Source organism: Aulonocara stuartgranti, assembly GCF_965226115.1.
Source record: "Aulonocara stuartgranti genome assembly, chromosome: 5".
NCBI lineage: Eukaryota > Metazoa > Chordata > Actinopteri > Cichliformes > Cichlidae > Aulonocara > Aulonocara stuartgranti.
The window spans coordinates 26,457,030-26,471,568 of NC_138943.1; the positions used below are offsets into that span (position 1 = coordinate 26,457,030).

Consider the following 14,539-nt stretch of genomic DNA (forward strand, 5'->3'; position numbering starts at 1 on the left):
TTGACACATACAGCATCCAGCTTCTACCTTTACTTTCACACCCTCACTGTGGTTTTCTCCTCATATTATCCTGCTTCGTGTGTCTGCTGTCTGTATGTGTGATAGTGGCTTTTGGCACAGTGACAACAGCTTGTGTACTGTGCAGCAATAATTCTGTCGTGGCCCATAAGGCCATAAGCAGGCTTGGATGAATGAATGTCTATGGAAATACTGCCTTGTTCTTACATAGCCAAATGCTGCATTAGCATAAAAGCTAATATCAATCGTGCCTTCTGGCAGCTACAGCAGGCATCATGCAAGGCATAACAAGTGTTTGTCAACTGCTGGAGTATAAACAAGGATATTAGTGATAGATGCAGAGCCGTGTTATGTTTTCAGGGTGGTTTTCTAGTTTCTTTGTCTTACACACACCAAACACAGTCCTGTATATATTAACACACACAGAAAAATGCACTGAAACGCTCATCTCCTCTGTGGACTTGCGCATGTAAATCCACTGCACTCCCAAGTGACTGACAGTCATGCCTGTGCTTTGTCTGATTGATGCTTCACACATACACATATACACACAAACACGATTCCATCGCCTTATATTGTGGTCTGACTTTCGCTGTTATCTCTACGCAGATTAAAGTCCCCCCTTGTCAGCCAGCCCCAATCACCGGCCTTTATTAATTGGTCGACCTTTATTTACTTTCGTCTTTCTCTTCCCTCAAACCTGAGCTGTGCAGAATCCCAAATGCTAGCAAGTTAAACCGCAGCCTCAGTGCCCGTCCAAAACAAGACACCGACCTAGCCTTCACGGCTCATGGAGCTAACGTTAGCGGATTAGTGCACCCATCTGCAAGGCACAGGGAGAGCGCTGGCTAGCATACTCTGAGCCGAGAGAGGCCAGAGGGGCAACGGATGGATAAACAGGAAAGGCCTGCAGGGATGAAAGGGGGAAAAAAAACAGAGGAAAGCTGGAAGCAAGTAAACATATAAACTCAGTAACACTGGTGAATGATAGGAGAATTTTTGTCTGAGGCATAGCATGTGCTAGAGTAAGATTTGGAACTGAATAAGCTTACATGAGTTTATCAGATGTTTGACAGGAAATTAAGTAGCTGGACATTATTTAATGACTAACCGAGCAAGTCTTTTAAAAATAAATCTCAAACTATGAGGATTTCAAATGTTGGCATTTGCTGCGTATAAAGAGGATGATTATCGGAGTGAGAAAGACAGCAGGAAAACAAAAGGGATAGACAGATCGGCTGACAGTGGCATGTGGACAGAGAGACCTCTCCTGTCACCTCGTCTGCCCAAGAAACCACCGACCACATGCTCCACAAGAGAAACCATCATCTGCACCATCTCTCTCTCTCTCTCTCTCTCTCTCTCTCTCTCACGCACACACAGACGCACACACACATACACACAGCATAAACACACAAGTACTGTTTTGTCTTTTATCCAACCGAAGTATAAACATTCTTACAACAAACACACACACACACATGTAGATACATATTCACAAAGTCATTCATCATCCTTCTCTTAGCTGCCTTATCCATTAGTTGCGCTCTCAGTGCCCCAACAAGTACAGCTCTTCCTGTAGGCTAGGCTTATCCTTCTCCTCTCCAGGTCCTTCTCTCTCTACCTCATCTCCACTTTGATGCTCAGTCTCCACATGGTTTTTTTTCTCATCCATTTTTTCTGTGCTAGCTGTACAAAATATACATTGCTTAAAAAAAAAAGGAAAGGACTACAGAGATTTTTACCTCGCTTTCTTATCCACCTCATGGTTTTACCTCTTGGGATTGCATGACATCAGGGATGGGTGTTTGTGTTCAAATATGCTTGCACCCCTAATTTAGACACCCGACAATCCCTTTTTGTTTCCTTTTATGCTCTAGCTTCATCCTGAATACAAAAAGCAGTGTTAAACATAAGAGTGAAATCTGCTCTCCTGATGGCAGGCATTTTACTCAGACCTTTAACACTCTCACACACAGTAGATAGGACTGGATAAGACTCATTTTCAGGCAGATAGAAATCAGATAGAAGCGTTTACACAGGGTTGATGGGAGCCCAGCTGACTCTGTGGTGTAAGTGGAGTTCTACTCACTAGACGGTAGCTGATCACAAGTCGAAGCATGACATAAAACGAATGAAGTTCCCTTTTTTTAACCACTGTTTCAATAAAACAAAAAACAAGCACCATTATTTTAAGTATTTAAAAGAAAATTGAGACAGGTGTACATAAGATTTCTTTTTCTATAACCTTAATTCTCTTCATTTTTTCCCCCTCATCCTATCATCTGACGATTTCTAAATGTTGTTACCATGGCAACCAGAGGATGGGTTTGTTGCCAATGCGGGACCCCCCCCCCCCACACACACACACACACACACTTTAGTTTGCGTTCTCACAAAACCAGCACTCCAGTGCTATCTCATCCATCTGTAATTTGTTCCACCAAATTACATTGTGATGGGAGAAAGTAAATAAATAAACAAGTTTAAAGAATGAAAATCCTGCTAAAAGGTTTTGAATAAGCCAACTAAAGAGTGAAAGTGTTGTTCTTTTTTGTGAATGGACTGTGTCAAAAGAGGGAGCAAAGTGAGGCAAAGACAGAGTAAGCAGAGAGGAAATAAATATAATGAGTGACATTTCCAAATCAAATATGCATGAATCAACAATGCTTCCAATGGCACAACAAACAAATCCTCAAATTAAGGAGCATTCGGGCGGAAAATTGCGGGAGAGGAGTAGGAGTTACTTTATTCTAGAAACAAACAAAAAAAAAGCTGGAGAGGGAGGAAAGAAGAAGGTCTCCTTGATGAATTATTTCCTGTTTCTTCTAGAGGAATTTTAACTTTCTTTGTCTCCTCTCATTTGTTGAGGAACTTGATTGCTTCCTTTATTTCTCCTCTCCTCTCCTCTCCTCTCCTCTCCACACCCATGGAAATAAACTGTTATTGTGAGCCTTGATGAGTACCAGGCAAGGTTAGGGGTGGCTGGGCTCAGGTATGTTAAGACATACTTACGTGTTTATTTTGCTGCAAAGCAAGGCTCAGTCTCACTCGAGCAATCAAGGAGGTGGTTAACTTGATTGAGATTTGTGGGTACGAGGCTGCTGCTTTTTAACCCAAAAGTCTTTTTTTCCCTCATCTAGTAATGTGCGTGAATTTTGGGAAATGTGTGCTTTTATAGTGAGCGTTAGATGAGTAGATCAGTAGTTCTGCCGCACGTGCATGCTAAGCATATAGCTAGAGATAGCAGTGAGTGCTAGTATTCTGTGCCCGTGCAATACTCATTTAATGTCTGATCCATTTTGGACACTAAAAATGGAGAAAGGGGGAAAAAATGAAATGGACCAATTCATGAGGCTATTTTCTGTCTGGGAGCTAACCAGCATTGACTTAAATCACTGATCCTGAATAATGCATTCAGTTAGGACCCATAGGTATTTGGACAATAACAGGATTTTTGTAATTTTGACTTTGTATGGCATCAGAGTGAATATGAATGAAGACTCAAGATGTGATGGAAATGCAGACTTTCAGCTTCAATTCAAGAGTTTTAACAAAAGTAGTGCATTAACTGTTGATTGTCAAGCAGGTTTATAGCAGGTGAGTCCTGTTCCCTCATTATTTGAAGATAAGTTGGACAGAAAAAAAATCTGGAGTTGCTTACAATTGTTGAACTTGTTTTTGAGGTGAAGCACCTTCACCACATGTAGTCAAGTTAAGAAGATTCTTGAGGAGGCCGGCATGTCATCATCCAAGTCTACAATCAAGACACACCTTCGTGAATGAAGTGAACTACACAGAGTTTACAACAAGGTGCAAACTGCTGATCACACTCGAGAACAGGAAGGTCGGATTAGATTTTGCCAGAAAACGTGTAAGAGAGCCTGCACTGTTTCTGGATAGGTGAAGCAAAATTTAAGCTGTACCAGTTTTTTTTTTTACTGTCCTAAATAAGTGGTTTTCTGTACATCTGCAAGAGAGGTGAGATGAAGAAAATAGGGGTGTGCATGTGGGGTAAATGGTAAGATATTCTATTAACACATATTGATGTGTTTATGTGCTATAAGTGTGGGCACTGTGCATATCGAAACAGAGCAGTGGTGGTAGGAGACACATTAACAAACACTTTACTCAAATGTTAGTCTGTGACACACTGACCAGCGATTAAGAAGAGATGCTGCATATCGGCTGTGCAACAATACAGTGACACATTTTCTCAAGTGATGGCTTTTCCTCACACACTCTTAACCAAATACACTTAAAGCATACAGCCTGCTCCCACATTCTTAAACAGCCACAGAAACACATGCTTAATGTTTGTTTTCACGCTCTCTTTTACACACACACAATGGCTGATGGGGTTATTTGTGATGGAGGTGTGAGGCCCCGGACGGTGACATTCTGGCACTCTGTGTTTGCCCTGGCTGGTGCTCAGACACTGAGCAGAACACACACACTAGGCCATAGGCCAAGGCTGCTTGAGGCACCTTGCCTGGTGCATGGATATATATGCATGTTTGACTATACTGCTTTAGTGTGTGTTTGTGTGTGACTGTCACTGGCTCTTATCAGGACAGAGCACAACCAGCAGCACAGGGCTGCAGGGGTTATATGGGTGAGGTGGAGAAAAGACTGGCTGAATAATATCCATCTTTTTCTTTTCTTTCTTTTCTTTCTTTTGCTTTGTATCGCTCCATCCTGGTGTATTAATCTGTTAGTAATATCTGTTTTCTCCTCTATGTACACTCCTTTTTTCCCTTTTCTCCCTCCTTTACCCATACTGTTCCTTCATGCAGATCCGTTTGTCTTTCTTTACTTGCTCATCTGTTGCAATACCTAATTTCCCTTTTTATTCTGTTGAATTCCTCTCTCCACCTCAGTGCACCATGTAGCTCATAGCTGAACTTGCATAAACACACCCCCACATGTGAGTTTCTGCTCAGTATGAGGAGACGTGCCTAAGCCATATTTAATAAAATATAAACAATGCTGTGAAGAGGGAGCAAATAAATTAGGAAATGGGTGGAGGTGGAATGCAATATCCCTCATGCAGTTCTCCAAAACAATGCAGCACTTTCAATTGTGCATATATTTCACCAGAGACAAACCAAAGGCAGACTAGAGGTGCTGTAATTGAGACCAGATGCAAACAGAACGAGTAGAGGGGGGAAAATGTAAAGAAACAGAGACAAGGGCAGGGAGTTAAACAGAGAAAGTCTGGCTGTAACGAGCAGCAGATTACATTCAGAGTGACGCAATTTATTTTCCAAATGCTCTCCAAAGTTGGAGGGAAGGAAGGGAGAGGGAGGGAAAGACGGGGAACATGGAGAGGAAGTGGAGGCGATGGGCTGAAGTAACCACAGCTCCTTTGCCAGATGGAGCATCGTCAGACCATGACCGTCCAATGTTTAACTCTTGGTTTGGTTTGGTAGCAGTGCACCTTCTTTAGCTTTTCAAACAGCTTCAGTCCTCTAGCTCTTCTGTTTGTTTTTTGTTTTTTTTTTCTTTGTGAGGCTCCCGAGGAAACTTCCAACAGTTAGTAACTGCATTTTGCCCCTCAGGGAAATCAGTGTGAGATTGTATCAGGTGTTTTGGTAGATTCTCTCATACATCCATGGTCATCCAATTCAGCCCTTCATTAAAGTTGCAGCACTCTGCATGTGTGTGTTGTTCTAGTTTTCCTAGTTCCTAGCGTCCTAATCATAGTGTTGGAAATGAGGCTCTGCTCTGGGTGTTACTGTATTTGGACGATTGGTCACATACAGTAAGATCCATACATCCCAGATGCTTAATCTCTGCCTGTCTGTGGCTGTTTTTAGTCGTAACATTCCCAAATCCCAGCTTTTTTTCTTCTTCCCCCTAATGTTCTTTCAGGATCTCTGCTCAAAGCTTCCATTATGACTTCTGCACTGCGTTGCACCATCCATCAGGCTCAGTAGAAGTGGGGAGGCTGGGTGGACTTTCGTGTAGTAGACAACTGCACAAAGACAGTTTTATTCATGGAAGAGGGAGAAGTTTAGCAAATGCAGCTTGTGTTAAGCGAGTATTAATAGCACGTTATTGGTGTATTTGGTTGAAAAGTCTTCATCCTCATACGACATTGAGAAAATGTGAAGAATTCTCTCCTTGATGTAATTCGTCGACAGACGACAAAGCCCACTGATGCTGCAGGTATCACCCCAGCTGTGCTAGCACACCAGCTGCAGCACTGAATACAATACAAGTGAAAGCTAAATGAAGAGTAGGTGTGAAGTAAAGATTCACAGGAATGGACACATAGGCACACTCATAGGAATATGACATGATAGATGCACAGGGGTTTGCAGCACGCGTGGATTAGTGTTTGTCTTTGTGCCAGTGTGTTTCTTTGTGTCAGTCACATGTCCCAGTGGTTCAATTATTCAGGCTGTGTTAAATCTTCATTTCCGCAGCCCTCACAGCCAGCCTGCCTAATGGTGAACACAGATGAATATTGCATTTTCGCCATCAACCCCTGCGTGTGTCAAAGACAGGATAGAAGAAATAAATACAGAGTCACTGAAGGAAGGAGATGTCAGCAGTTGGAGTAGTAACACAGTAAAGTGAGCTGAAGGAAAAGCAAACTCCGAAGTGCAGGCAGATCAGAAAAGGAGAGCGATTGTGATTGAGAAACGCTAACTACCTGCTGGGATGGAGAGGCATACAGAAAGAGAGGCAGGAAATAAAATCCGGTAGCGTGCTGAGTCGCCCAGTCTCACAAGACCAGCTAACTGTGTCTGTCATGTTGGGCTTTTCACTGTGCTGTTTTAGTAAAGTGGCTCTCACTGATTTTTATTCCAGCCTCCATTTCATGACACTATTGCACTCCTATAGAAACTCAAGATGGACAGTGATGCACTTACATACAAGCTTCAGAAAGATGGAGAGTTATTTTTTTAACCTTTTGAACCTTGACGTTATTTTAAAACACAAAGCTCTATAAATAAAGAATATGTTTATGTATATTAATTTTTTTAATCTCCTAGCTGCTTTTGCATGCCATCCTTACTTCAGCAGCAGGGTTGTTAACCTACCTTTTCTTTGAAAATTGGCCTAAGGGGAGGTTGTTCGCACAGTGCTCTTTGTTCCATTGTTATGGATCTGATTAGAAGCACTGATCAAGTCCTCACCCTTGCTGGCATCAAAATACGTGGGGGGAAATCACATAAAATCATATAAAAACAAAGTGTAGAATTCATGTAGTTTGATTTAAGACTACGATAGTCAGACGTCATTAGATCTGAAGTAAACCTTCACCTTATGCTGCCAGTTTTACATGATTCAGCACATTTTGGGGGTGGAAACATTTCTTTGACGATTTGATTAGTTACATATGTGAGCTAAAAGACAAATGTAATTGTTTTGACTTTTCTCTTTAATTTTGACTGATTTATTAGACTTGTTTTATACTATTTTACCCTTTTAAGGAATGTGCAGAAAGTGTGTTGGTACACTGTTCAGTTCCAAATTTATCAGCGGACCTTTGCACTTTGGATTCTTAATGACCAGCTTCTTTAAGATCATAAATGTGTAAATCATGGTAACAAAGCTGATCAGGGTTAATCATTAAGGGAATCTGCAAACAAAATTAGAAATGAGATAATATTGGTCTGCTCATCCACTTAATCTGGAAAACAAAAGTCAGTTTTAGTCAATCCTTTTGCTGAATTATGGTGCTGTCTTCAGAGAAGAGGCAGGAGACAGGAGAGCGTATCTACCTCTAAAATCAAAGCTTGTCTTTGAAAAGCTGAAAAGCACAAGGTTTGATTGCTGCTGACATATCTGGGTTAGAATGATAACGGGGTGCCAAGCGCCCCCACCCCTCCCCCTCTACTCTATGAAAATCCATAAGGAGAAAAAAAAATAAAGGATGTGCTCTCAAAAAAATATTCACACATTCTTGCTTTTTATTGTTTTATGGCATACTGCGCCATGTGTGTCGAGGGGATAAACTGTGTAGGTTTGGCAGCTTTCTTGTAAGTCAAGGATGAGGGATTAGGAGATGAAATCAATATGTATGTTTGCTTGGGTGTTACATCAAAGCAGTCTGAGTGTGCGTGTGTGTTTGCACAGCATAGGAGGATCATGTATGTAGGTAGGTTCAGTCAAGCATCTGCTCTGTGAGACTTTGATAATCCATGTTGAATTACATTTATATCACACATTCTCTGGCATCTCACTTTAAATTAAACTCTCCATTCTCTGCTCCTTCATTCCTCTGCGCTCATCCCCTTATTTCCCTCTCTCTCAGTCTTCCTCCCTACATCGCTGCTCTGCTAAGAAAGCAGGGCGTGGGCAGACAATCTCATAGTCCCTTTCAAGGTTCAAAGTCCCTTTTCTTCCTCTGCTTCCCTCGCTCCTGCTCTGTTCTACATGTTGCTGCCTTATTAAGTTGTTCCACTCTTTCCCCCACAGTCTCTCTCCCTCCCTCCCCCCCACAGTAGGTGTCTGTCTGGTCACAGAACATCTTTCTGGTTTCTGCCTGCTAATAAGCTCGCATCAACTTTGTGTGCACACGTGCTTCCGCATATGAACCACACCCTGCAGCTTATGGAGATGTTCCGTTTTATTCACTTTTAATAATACTTGCACCTCTGGGTGTCATATATTACATGTGTTGTAGTAATTGTATCATTGTGTACTTGATGGCTTGTAGATTTAAGGCTTAATATGCCTGTGCACTCTCCTTCTGGTCTTTATATTCAGACCTAATGGATCTTATGTTTTTTCCTTACTAGTATGAGTCCAAAGTCCAAAACTAGTACATGCACAAAGACACTCTCTCTCTCTCTCTCTCTCTCACACACACACACACACACACACACACACACACACACACACACACACACACACACACACACACACACACACACACACACACACACACACTCATTTAAAGAAGCACATGGCTGCAAGCCAGCTGCTACACAGAAGACAAGGGAGCAAGAGACTATGTGGTCCTTGAAATGACAATATGATGTATGACATGTCATGGCATGGTGTTACGTGGCTTACATCAATTAAGGAATGAGCTTCAATTAACAATGTGGTTTAAATTCCCCCAAATCTCATTTAAAAAGCTGTTTCTTAAACCTGAAAACCATTCATATGTCTTTAAATGATCAGTTATTAAGCATTAAACAATTCATGTAGATGAAAAGAACAATGTAGTCTAATCAGTAACCACCGCAGTATATTATAGTACTGTTATCACATTTCCACCCGTAGAATCTTTTGTAAGTGATTCTGTTGTTGATTTGGCGTCATCGTACTGCACTGTTGATGTTTAATTTTACCACCTGTGTTCTGTTTTGTGTCTGGGTATTTATCTTTCTGGAACATAACGATGCTGTATGGCTGTATATGATCTTTGGTGGCACAGATATTAAAACGCTGAAATTCCAGCTGCAAATACAGTTAAACGGATAATATAACAATGTGACTGTGGTTTATGTTTTAATTATTCAGCATTACGTATTAGTTGACTGGAGGTGGGTGGCCCTCAACAAAGGTTACTTGTTTAAGATGTTAACCTTCAGTTTTAATGGTGCAATTTTCACACTGCTAAAATGTGTGATCCACCCAGTGCTATTTATTAATGTATAGTGGATTGAACTAAAGGATAAATGGGACTCTGAAGTTCAAGGCTGCAGCTCTTTGGTTTGCGATGTGAGACCTCTGTCAGAAACCCTGGGGGCCATGTCGACAGCCGGCAGGGGGGTGGGCGTCCAACACTCTCCATATACCCTTTTGTCTGCCCCCCTCGTGACTGACACACATGGACACACTTACATGCACACATACACACTGTCCCTGTTATTGTACCAGTGTGCCCCCCCTCAGCTCCTGTGTGACCATCTATGCCATCTCATCTCTCCCCCGGGTTCCCCATATCGCTTTACTTCATAATTTAGCGTGTTATTTTTTCTCCTCCCTGATCTATAGTCCCCACATCACAGAGGCAGCTAATTAATTATGGATGGATGCAGGGGGTGGGGGCTAAGAGAGACTAGGGGGGGCTTTAAAAAAACGACCAGACATGCACCTCATTACATATGTGCAGTGTTTTTGGAGCTTTATTAATTTATATCTTGTCAGGCTATGCCACAGCCTTCAGAACTCTTTTGGCTTTTTAATACAGTTATTTATTTATATAGCGCCGCACACTGACTTTTGCCTTCATCCTCCCACTCTGCGCTCGCTTTCTTTTTCTCTCCTTTCACACCACCCCGTCGAAGTCTTGATTTTAATCTCTCACCTTCAACATATCTGCATGAACACACAGACATGCGCACTTTCCTGCCGACTGTCTCATTATCTGCTCTTGGCGGATGTTAAAAGGTGTTTTGCTCACCTGCAAGAAGAGATTATCTCCTTTCCCTGCCGAACACTGGTTTTATTAATTTTTCTCTCTCGTATATTTTCTCATTTGGTGTGGTAGACGTAGCGTGTAAATATCAGAGCACTGAAAATGAAGGAATTTATTAGATTGAGCTGGAACTGGAATGGCAGTTTGAGTACTTGCACTCAAAACTTACTTCTGCAGTAGCATTTTTTAATGACCCCGTCTTTATTAAATACAATTAAATTAAATATTACAGTCTATATAATTATATATTCCTTTACTGTAAAAGAGTGGTGGGACTAGCCTCAGGCAGCAAAGCTAACAGGGGCCTTTGAGGGAAAACAAATACAAAGAGGTGAGGAAAGCCCTCCGGCTACTTTAACAGAAGCTGCAGACTTGGACTTCAGCCATCAAAAAACACACACACTTTGCAACATCGACACTCGTTGTTATTCTCAAAAACACAGGTACATGCTCCTAGAGCACAGTCCAGTCAGTGTGGGAGGATTTGACATTGTCATAATTAGTACAGTCAGAAGAAAAGAGTTAAATTTGGCAAAGGGGTTTTCTGTTACACTATCTACATCTGTTGTTTTTAAAAATACTTATAAAGATGTCAGAATGCAAAGACAGTCATCAAAATCTTAAGATTGAGCAGATGTTTTTGTGCTGTGTTCTCTTTTGGAGAAACCATCTGTGGCGCGCATTCCTTCAGGCATCTTTTCCACTTCACGGGCGCATGCGACTTTACCGTGGTTACACTACAGTGAGATTAAGTGATCCTTATGATGAAGCGAGCTGCTGTTCTGTGCAAACAGTTCCTGGTGTGAAGCATTTATGTGTAAAGACGAACTCAAATCAGCCTTCGATCATCTATTGAATAAAATTTGCAAATGCAACATAAAACATGTGCGCAGGTAGGTACAAAAAGACTGCAGATGCTTACATTTTTTACATGTCATATCTAGCCAATAAAGCCACAGTATCCGCCTTCACAGATGAATTGAAGTTCGAGAAGTCAGGAAAAGGAAGGAAATAAAGGTTCAAACGAATCCCCCCCAGTGAAATATTGTTTCGGTGCACCCTGCACTTTGTAGCCCTAATGCAAGCTTTGAACTGTTTTGGCACCTGTCACAAAAACTGATGGAATAGTTTTTCCTTGCAGAGCACTTTCTTCTTTATCCTGCTCTCTTTCCCACAATGTCCTGTTTTTCCTGCCTTCTACCTCCTTTCTCTTTTTCTCCCGGAACTCCTTTCCATTGTGTCTCGAAAGCACCATCAGCTTGTATTTGAACAAAGTACTTAATTGAATTTTCTTCTATTTTTCTGCATTGACACCCTTAAAATGCCCAAAGAGGAAAAAAGTTGTGTATTATTATTATTATTATTATTATTATTATTATTATTATTATTATTATATTTTAACCTATTAAATAATTGTTTTGCTTTTTATTAGAATTTAATACAGAAGACTGAAAGAAGCAAAGGGCAGTATAATGACGACTGGTAGAAAAAACGTTCTGCTGACACAAATTCAATAGACGGATAAATAAAACATTGGCTAGCTGCAGCTTGTCCTACAGGCTATGTTAGCTTCTAACACATTGGCTTCTACTAGTTAGCTTTAACAGCAGGATACTGAAACCTTTCCTTTTCTCTCTTGTGGCTCCCTGGACAATGCAAGCCCACGGCTTTTGACATGAGCATTTCTTCCCCCTCTGAAGCAGACTTCAAACCGCATCATCTCTCTCCTCTTTCTCCCGCTCGCTCTGTCTCTACCCTTCCATCAATTTTCAAGTGTTTTCAGATACTCTAGGCAGTTAATTAAGTAGGACATTGTCATGGGGCTTGGGTACATGGTGTGGATGATGCTGGATGAATGTGTGATAAAGAGATCGAAGTGATGCAGAGGGATTCAGGCATTCTTCCTGAATATTTGTCATTTCCTGATTCTTGTATTATTTTTCTTTTTATTTCCTTTTGATCCCTCTTTATTCAGTCTTCATATCCTTTTTTTCTCCTTTCCTTTTTTCCTTTGCTTCTCTTACTACTCAGCTTTCTTTTCCTGATGCTCGCTCCCCAGTTAAACTGGTTCCTCTGGTTCTTGCTGTTTCCTTCATTTATTTCTCTTCTTCTCAACAATCTTTCCTCTCCTTTCTTTCCTCCATTCCCTACTTCACTCCCTCCTTCTACACCATCCATTTCCCCTGCACACCAATCTTCCCCACACCCGCCGCCTTCTTCCTAGTTGATTATACATCAGGTCTTCAGCAACCCGCTTCTTCCTACTATAGTATTCCCCTCTCTCATTATGTGTTGTGCATGTGTTTGTGTGTGATCAGACACACAAGGCCAGGGCTAAGCAGGCTAATGAACAAACTCCAGCATTGTGTTCAGGCCCTGGGGACATGCTGTAGCTTCTAATGTATAATAGCTACAGCTAGAGGAGGGGAAAGAAAAAATCACTGACAGTGAGCCAGCTATCTGCTTAAAGAAACAACAAGAAGTGAAGGAGAGGCTGTGTATTGTGAATATTTTACAAGGATCTGGTCAGTGCTTTCCTTTTCCCTTAGTGTATCTTATTCTTGCCTTTGGACTTGTCAGCGTGAGTGTGTTGCTCTGTAGAGCTGCACTATCTTGCTGGGACTATGAAATCTAAAATGAATACTTTTAGAGGAACACTCTGAATCTTAATCTATTGTTTTAGGGCCTTTTATCCTTCTGAAAGAAGTCCAGTTTGCATTCTCTATCTGCACATGTCTCTTATAATTTGAGTTACTTTACAGTGTCTCTAGGTTGTAAAATTTGTGATTTGTCAGCACTGATCTGGTTTATTATCCTTTTGGCTCAAGAGGCAGAGTACGGGGTGGGATGGTTCCACCCAAGTTTTAAGTCATGTTTTTTAGGATCTGTCACCCACCCTCCTGCTCTCTTTCTCTGGCTCTCATTCTAACTGTTGACAGGATCTGCATCAGTGCCAGATCGTGGCATGAACACTCTAATGACTTCATTTCTTCCAGCACATGCACAAATGCATATCTAGGGAACATTACATACTGAGCAGACTGCCCAATCTACTTCTTGTTCAGCAAACACATGCGACCATACTTAATTAGTCCAATTGCATATTGAGAAACCTATTTGTCTTACACATCTATGGAAGGACACACACACACACACACACCCTCTGGGGTTGTGTACTGCAGTGATGTAAGCCAGTGGATGGGCTACTTCCAGATGATCCAAACAAGACATTCAGCTCTGGCCAATATCACCGTGAGAGCGTGCGCACACACTCACACAGACAGGCTGAACACAAGTTCATGAGCTCATTACTCCATTCCACACATGGATATAATACGCTGGAGCGCATCCTCGTGCCAAAACAATGTTACACCATTGTGATGCGAGTAATTTTACTTGGTAGATAATAGTTTATGAGCTATAGACAAAAAGCTTTTTGCTCTAATGTTGTTGTACAGCATTAATCTGGTGCAAGGCCAGCAGGAGTGTTGCACAAGCATACAGCACGCGAACAGTGCATCACAGCGCGACTCTAGACTAGAGCGTGTTATGGGAAATCTGGCATGAAGGCAAATACGGTACGCAAGCCTCGGCCTTCTTGCCTCTTCAGCTGTTAACAGCAAACAAATGATATATTTTGTCATCCCAGCTCTTATCTTGCTGTTATTCACTTCTTGTTTGCATGCCTTTCTGACTTTGTGGAATTATCTGACTCTCTTTATTCTTTAACGGTCTTGTCTTGGGTGTAAAAGTTAAGCATTTATTTTCCCCACATTTGTTTTTCACAGGATTGCCCTCAGATTCTGCCGTCAACCCAGATATACATCCCTGTCGGGGTAACAAAGCCAATCACCTTAGCTGCAAAGAACCTGCCACAGCCCCAGTCTGGACAGAGAAACTATGAGTGCGTCTTCCACATCCAGGGGGAGATCCACAATGTGCCTGCACTGCGATTCAACAGCACCTCCATCCAGTGCCAGAAAACTGCGGTTAGTATGGAGAGATTGAATGTATTTATTTTATGCAATCAAGCTGAATGAAGCGATGTTAATGGTGAAAAACAAAGCAGGTGTTGTGATGTACACTAACAGTTTGAAAGGGGGGGGGGATTTCTGTCGCTCACTTGTAAAATAA

At 41.6% G+C, this 14,539-nt stretch overlaps 1 protein-coding gene across 4 annotated transcripts in view; it reads left to right on the forward strand.

Moving 5' to 3' along the window:
• The window catches only part of plxna1b (plexin A1b), a 181,396-nt gene that overhangs the window by 110,624 nt on the left and 56,233 nt on the right, over nucleotides 1-14,539 (forward strand). For all 4 annotated transcript variants that reach the window (XM_082534175.1, XM_082534177.1, XM_082534176.1 and 1 more), the window contains exon 10: nucleotides 14,194-14,394. In XM_082534175.1, the coding sequence (XP_082390301.1) occupies nucleotides 14,194-14,394 (201 nt within the window). The remainder of the gene's footprint in view (nucleotides 1-14,193; nucleotides 14,395-14,539) is intronic.